Genomic DNA, 7,766 nt, shown 5'->3' with positions numbered 1-7,766 from the left:
TATACAATGGAAAAAGAGAAAACAACTTCAACAAATGGTGTTTGTCTAACTGGATGTCATGTAGAAGAATGCAAGTTGATCCATATCTATCACCCTGCACAAACTCAAGTTCAAGCTCAGCTATACTGAACTTCATAGAAGAGAACGTGGTAAATAATCTTGGGTGCATTGGGACAGGAGACAACTTCCTGAACAGAACACCAGTAGCACAGGCACGAAGATCAATAATTAATAAATAGGACCTCATGAAATTCAAGTTTCTGTAGGGCAGAGGACAGCAACAACAAAACAAAATGACAGCCTACAGAATGGGAAAAGATCTTCACCAACTCCACATCTGACAGACGGATGATCTCCAAAATATATGAAGAATTCAATAAACTAGGCATCAACAAACCAAATAATCCAATTAAAAAATGGGGTACAGATCTAAATAGACTTTTCAACACAAGATGTCAAATGACTGAGAAACACTTAAGGAGATATTCAGCATCCTTAGCCATCAGGGAAATGCAAATCAAAATGACTCTGGGATTCCATCTTGCACCTGTCAGAATGGCTAAGATCAAAAACACAAGTGACAGCTCGTGCTGGAGAGGACTTGGAGTAAGAAGAGCACCCCTCCACTGCTGGAGGGGTGCAAATCAGTACAGCCACATTGGAAGTCAGTGTGGCGGTTTCTCAGAAAACTGGGGTGCTTTTCCTTCATCCATCACACAGTACACTGGCTGTTGTTTTATTTTTTATTTTTTTAGATGAAGATAGTTTCATTTACTTCTCAGTCTGCATCCAAATTAATCGACTGAGAATATTTTTAAAACTCTTTTCTACAGTCTAATTCTAAATACCTCAGAGGACACAGTTTCACCTGTTTTAGACCACTCTGAAGTGACAAACTCTGTGAAATGTTTTTAGATTGAATTAACAGGCTGCATTTACATTCTATTTTGCAAATTGCCAAAATCAGGGACTGAACATGTTTTAGTTTTTCAAAATATCAATTATAGGTATAAAAGTTCAACAGAAGCCCATGGTTAATTTTCTAGCTATCTAGCTCACTGAAAGAGTTGAATTAAGCTTCTAGGATATTAGCTGTCTATTTTTGCAGTTTAAGCAACAATTGCTTCAATTCAACGTTTTTGATGGAAGTGGACTGGTATGTTAACTCTGTTTAAAAATTCAACAAAATAGTTACATTAAAAATTTTCACTTTTCATCATTTTGAGTGAGGTAACCCAGACCCAGAAAGACAATTATTATGTGTACTCATATTTAAGTGGTTTTTAAACATAAAGCAAAGAAAACCAGCCTACAAACCACAATCCCAGAGAACCTAGACAACAATGAGGACCCTAAGAGAGACATACATGGATCTAATCTACATGGGAAGTAGAAAAAGACACGATCTCCTGAGTAAATTGGGAGCATGGGGGCCATGGGAGAAGGGAAGGGAGAGGCAGGGAAGGGAGCAGAGAAAAATGTAGAGCTCAATGAAAATCAATAATTTTTTTTTATTTTAAGTTCTATTTTCTTCTTTAAAAATTGCTTTCTTGTGGGATGGAGAGATGACTGAATCATTAAGAGCACTGACTGCTCTTCCGGAGGACCTGGGTTCAATTCCGAGCACCCACATGGCAGTTCACAAGTGTCTGTAACCCTGGGTCCATGGGACAGGACACCCATGGCAAAACACCAATGCATGTAAAATCAAAATAAATTTTAAAATTGCTTTTTTTCATTTATTTAAAATTCTCAGGTCAGAGGCTAGCCTGATCTACAAGAGCTAGTGCCAGGACAGACTCCAAAGCTATAGGCAAACCCTGTCTCGAAAACCAAAAAATAAAATAAAACATTCAGGTCTTGGTTTAGTCTCGTTTTAAATTCCCATATATTACTCATTTTTTTTGTACCTTTTTCTTTTGAGTAAGTCTTCATCTATTTAATTTTATCTTTGATCATGTTAAGAATTCCAGTTTAGAGCCGCAGAGAGAGGGCTTAATGGATAAGAGGGCTTGCTAGGCCAGTTTGGGGACCTGAATCCGAATCCCAATACCCGTGTGAAACCCTCGTCCTGCACCTGTAATCCCAGCACTGTGTAGACGTGGAGGCCACAGGGGACACAGGGCTTTACTGGCTGTCAGTCAGCTCTAGGTTCAGTGAGAGACCCTGCCTCAAGGCAGTACAGTGGGGGCAATAGAAAGAGACCCCAGTCCAGGAAAAAAAAAGCCACATTTTATTTTTGCTCTTCTTGAGGAGAGTTTCATTAAGTCAAGCATGATTTCACCAATGAGCGGAGCTTTGTTGGTAATCAGATCTGAGCTCTTTCCCATCTGCCTCAGGAGAAAAGCACACAACCCGAGTCTGCAGCAGTTTCTCTAGCTTTCCAGGCAATCCTGGAGGAGCAGTTGGTTCAAAACACTGCTCCGTTTCAAAGCGCGCAGCTTGGATGTATCTTCACTGATGACAGGGACATTTTCATCGCGCTCTTGAGCAGTGAGGTCACTTTCACTGTCAGACAGTGTACACAGGAGAGTGTCATTCTCGTAGGTGGGGAAGTAATATCTGGAAGCAACCAGAGACACACCGAATAACCAATGAGGAAAGTCCCAGAAGATTCCTGTCTGACCTGAGCCTGATGGGCCCCGGCCTTGCTAGCGGGCCACTCAGCTCAGTGTCTATCATGGTAAGGGTGCCATCAGTGCAGACAACCTTCTCCAGTACCAGGCCGCTCTGTTACAGCTAAGAACAGCATCCCCACTCATTTCCTCAAAGTCCCAGCTCCTTCCCAAATGCTAACTAAGCTCAAAATGGCTATTTTTTTTTCTCCCAAAAGTAAACTTTTTAAACACCCAACAAAAGTATATTGATGACTAGTTCCTTCATCATTAGTCTGTGTGAGAATGAAGAACAGGGTGGCATTTCCACAGACTACTGACTCTGGCATGCATAAACTGGAGGTTTTCCAAAAAAGGAAAACTACGGTGATTTGGCCAGAGTTCTGTGGAGGCATAGTTTAATATCCTCTGAGGATGGTAAAATGTTTAGGCAGCTAGCATCCCACTCCCTCTGCTGACGTTAGGAATGATGTGAGAATAATGACAGAAGGGTTAAACTGGCAAATGATAATGATACTTGGGAAATTTGACAGCACTTATTCCAATAGGTTCGTATCACGGAAGAAATGCAGACTGTTTTTAAAGTGCCAGCTAATATGGAATATGTACACCAGAAGCTCCATGATGTACATGTCACGGACAGAGCAATTTTTATCTAAATGGTATACTTAGGGAAGTGCACAAATACACACATACAATTATTTATTCTATTATTACTTATAATAGCAGAGGTAAGAAACAACGGAACAAGTTAGGTTATACTATTCAATGGGATATCTGGCAGTCATTAAAAAAGAAAAAAAAAGACGGACAGATGAGCATCAGATAGGGAAAGGTGCTTGGAATATTTTGTTAATGAAATATAATTTAAAAGTTTGTATCTACTTCGATACTGAACTATAGCTATACATGACTACCCAACTAAATTACAGAATAATGGTTATGTCTTTCTAAGTCATATAAACTTTACAGACTCATACCTCCCAGGTTCACATGTGTTTCTGAGGTTAAAGAAGTTAGGTAAATACACAACCAGAAGGACAGGACACAGGGGTCCGCGTCCAGCTCAGCAAGACTTACTCCAGTTGATCCCACGTCTTCCTGTCAGGAAGTAGGGAGGTGTGCTTAGCTTCCTCCATGTGGGCCCTCAACTCGGTCTTGGATCTGAACTTCGCATGGCAACCGTAGCATCTGCACTGGTGAACTTGCCTTCGGATGAAGTTGACCAGCTTCACTTGCTGATAGAAATTTAATCCTGAAAATCATTAGACAACCTTCAGCATTATCTCTGCATTGTCATTAACTTATTTCCTTTAAGAAATTAAATTTGTTTTAAATTGATACATGAAAGCTTAAATATCCATGGGATATTATGGGATGTATTGAAAGCTATAGTTCCACAATATTCACTATTTTTATAATGAACACATTAAAAATCTATTGCTACAATTCTTATAGGAGATACTATCCTAATTAACCAATATAGGACTTCCATGCCGTGCTCTAAGCTAACCACGCTCCATGTCTTAATACATTTGAACTTCCAAACCGTCATCACATAGGAGGAATCATTACAGCAATGAACCCGTTCATGGTCTTGCAGCTGGGAGGTGGTGGAGGCATGGTCTCACAGCAGGCGGGGGTTCCACAGCCAACTGCCTTCACTGGCAAACCAACTGTGTGTGCAACATATCTGCACGTCTACAAGAGCGGCAAAGCAAAGGCACACGTCCAGGAGCTCAGCAAAGTAGCCAGTGGATATATTAGGCCCAGTAGGAAACACGTAATTTATGTCTCAGCATCTAATCCTTCCACGCAGTCACTCCTGAGCAATATAATTGGTCACATCTGTACCGACTAATGGCAGCTATTCTGCTAAGTACTGCAGTGCACATTTTTGTGCATATGGTTCTGTATGTCCTGCCCCGAGGTCTCGAGTCATATAAACTGCAAGTGCTGGGGTTGAACACTGCTGTAGGCTGACTTTCAGGGGCTGAGCTCTTATCCGGGTGTGGGAGCGCACACCTTTCATTTGTGTTTGAAGCCAGCCCCGGTTTACATGGCAGGTTCCAGGCCAGCCAGAGCTGCATAGTGAACGAAGCCCTGGCTCAGAAACAAAACAAATAAATTTTAATTAAAATCCCAAGCCCCAAACAACCCAGGCTCTTCCTGCTAGCCTCTTCTTGTATTTTATTAAAGCACCCGTATATGTGGGAGAGCAGAAGAAAGTATGTGAAATTAAAAACAAATCTTTGGAGATTAGAATTCAAGAGGGTCAAGAATCATTGCTTTAGCGAGTTCTTGTACGAGTGCCTGCACGGAGACAGACATTACGACAGCACACGGGCGCCATTTACAGGACAGTTCACAAGAGTGCAGCTTCATGGAAAACTTTTCAACCGAACTTACCGAGCTCTGACTTTATTCTGAGGAGATCAAACCCATGTGTGTCCTAAAAAAGAGGAATATATTTGTAAGCATATGAATTATTTAATCTTCCAGGCTGAAGTTATAAACAGACATCTGATTCACAGGGGCTTGAGTTTGTTAGGAGTAGTCTGAGTTCATCATCGTCTCCTTTGAAATCTTCTTTTTTTCAATGCTTCCCTTCGTGGTCAGCAGTTCTTTAAAGCGCAATCCACAGATGTCACACAAATCAGTTAAACATTTTAATTAGTTACAGCTTATTGATGTGGCTTTGGTTTACCAGGTCTGAAATAGCTAGGCTAATGAAAGCGTGTGCTAAGGGGTGCTGGTGTATACAGGGCATATGGACCATGATTCCAGAACCAGGTATTAGAGAACCAAAAGCAAGTGACGTTCCACGTGTGCCAGCTTCCGCCTGTAATGTCACTTCCATCTTGTCACCAATCATGCTTCCTTAGGACTGCCACAGTGCAGAGACTGGTTGTGTTATGCTTGTCCCCTTTCTCCAGCTGTCTGTGTAAATGCTCAAACTTACAAGCTCACAGAAAAAAAAATCTAGTTCACTGTGACAGCATTTGGTCAGTACCGCTGGACGCAGGACACTCAGGAATTCACGACATGCTACCACCAAGAGTGCCTGAACAGGAGCAATGACATCTATGGGAATACCAAAGAGGTCACTCCTACATGGTGATCTATCTATAGATCTACATATCTCTACCCTAGTGGTATTATAACTCCTAACTTATTTTAGACAAACATTGCTCTTTCTAGCTTTGTCCAGGTCCTTGTTTTGCTCAACTAAGCACAGTGTTTCTAAATGAGGAGGCATCATGGAGAGTGAAGAAGAGGTGTCAACCATAGACAGTCGGCTGAGAAGGCAGGGAGAGAACGTCAGAACTCCTCAGAGATATCCTGTTGTTATTATTCCCAAGTTGTGATACTGTCATGCATCATTATATACTCTTTCTTCACCTCAGCATTCAGATAGGGTCACAGTCACATTCAGGGAGTATCTTGGGGTACAGGGAAGTAATAAGGTTCAGAATTACTAGTGTCAAGCTTCACCTTAATATAAACATGATACCCAGAGGGCAAACAGACCAGGAATGTGCCTACATTTCTTCTTTCTAATTTCTGGTTCCCAAAGTGGCTCTAAATCCAAATTATATCCAGTTCCACTCTTGACCTTTGTGAGTAGCAAGTCCTCTGTTCTTTCTATCCTACTCAACAGCAAAGAAAGCCAGAAAAAAAAGTCCCCAGAAGCCACTATATTTGGGTATTGCAATTGCGTGTACAGTTCTCAACCTCTGAGCTAGAATTACCAGGTGAGCACCTCAAGGTGGGAACACCTCAGTTAGTGGTCCCCTGTTCATTCTGGTACTGCTCCATGCTTGTGCTCCTGGATGGACCTGGCCTGTGCCTGCTGTCTCTCCAGGGCACTTTCAGGAATGGAATATGACTGGAGGATGTGTGTTTTAGTGTCCTGCCTGTCTCCATGGTGACATTAATATGCTTTGACAAAAACAAAACCTTCAGGGAGAAAGGATGAGTCAGAAGCTGACACACACTGCTGCTCACTTCTCTAGTCCCGAATCTGGGACCCAGTCCACGGAGCGCAGAGATGTCCACAGTTAGGGTAGGTGTGCTCCCTAAGTGGACCTAAGCAAGAAAGGCCCTCAAGCTTGTCCGGAGGCTCCTGCTAGGGTACCTAGGTCCTGTCAATTTGACAATCAACATAAACCATCGTACTGAGTAAATGAGGGTCGAGCGATCACCTTCACACTGTCAGAATGAAACAATATCTAGGAGACAAAAGCATCTCACCTTCATGTGCACATACAATTCATCTATCGTTTCTTCTTGCTTTTCACAAAACAGACAGACAGCGCAGACAGGGTATTCTTGCCAGTCAGACCAGTCACTGGATTAAAAACAGAGGACAGAAAACATGGTGATCTTTTCCACAGGAGGGTGCGCCGCACAGGAGTTGTGCTGGTGTCCCTGAGTCTGACACTTTGGTAAAGACTGTCACATGCAGTCATGAATGACCTTCAGAGGCACAGCTGAAATTCCAAGCACATCAAGAGGTGATGAGAAAGAGCAAGTAGGCACCTCCCCTCTTTCTCCATCTGCACTCTCTGAACCATGATTGGAGAATGGGATTGGTGTGGGATTTTCCGCCGACAAAGCAGTTTAATTACAAAGGACACCTATCTAGAGATGGGATGCTCTCTCACTGGCTAAAGGCACTCAGTGCACATGTGAGCCGGCATGTTGGCACTGGGCTTCCATGAGAGAAGGCTATACATGTAGTTCAGGGAATCATGGATTATTTTAAATGGGGTGAATGCTACATCGTATAGTCATAGAATGATGACCCAAAGGGCATATGGGCTGGAGAGATGGCTCAGAGACTGAGGGCTTGATTCACAATCATGGGGGCTAGAGTTTGGGTCCCAGGACCCATGACCTGTAACCCCACCTTTGCGGAAGGTATAGACAGGAGGGGCACCCGAGCTTGCTGGATTTCAGTCTAGTCCAGAAAACACAAGGCCCGGATTCAGAAAGAGATCTCCCTGAGTAACAGAGGAGGCCACCCAGTGCCCTATCCAGCCTCCAAGGCCTCTCACAGGTATAACCACCCACAAACAAGTGCACACACACAGCTAAGCCGATCGCCAACCAGATCTCTGACCCGAAAATCTGCCAGAGTGTGAAGAT

At 42.8% G+C, this 7,766-nt stretch overlaps 1 protein-coding gene across 2 annotated transcripts in view; it reads right to left on the bottom strand.

Moving 5' to 3' along the window:
- Nucleotides 1-2,210: 2,210 nt before the first annotated feature.
- Nucleotides 2,211-7,766, bottom strand: part of Znf277 (zinc finger protein 277) — a 99,280-nt gene continuing 93,724 nt past the window's right edge. For both annotated transcript variants that reach the window (XM_057782954.1, XM_057782955.1), the window contains exons 9-12: nt 6,870-6,966; nt 5,025-5,067; nt 3,696-3,870; nt 2,211-2,562 (exon numbers count right to left, since the gene is read on the bottom strand). In XM_057782954.1, coding sequence (XP_057638937.1) covers nt 2,376-2,562; nt 3,696-3,870; nt 5,025-5,067; nt 6,870-6,966 — 502 coding nt within the window. In that variant the 3' untranslated portion in view covers nt 2,211-2,375. The remainder of the gene's footprint in view (nt 2,563-3,695; nt 3,871-5,024; nt 5,068-6,869; nt 6,967-7,766) is intronic.

The sequence above is a fragment of the Chionomys nivalis genome, chromosome 10 (assembly GCF_950005125.1).
Source record: "Chionomys nivalis chromosome 10, mChiNiv1.1, whole genome shotgun sequence".
Classification (NCBI taxonomy): domain Eukaryota; kingdom Metazoa; phylum Chordata; class Mammalia; order Rodentia; family Cricetidae; genus Chionomys; species Chionomys nivalis.
This window is presented reverse-complemented; position numbering and strand designations above follow the sequence as displayed.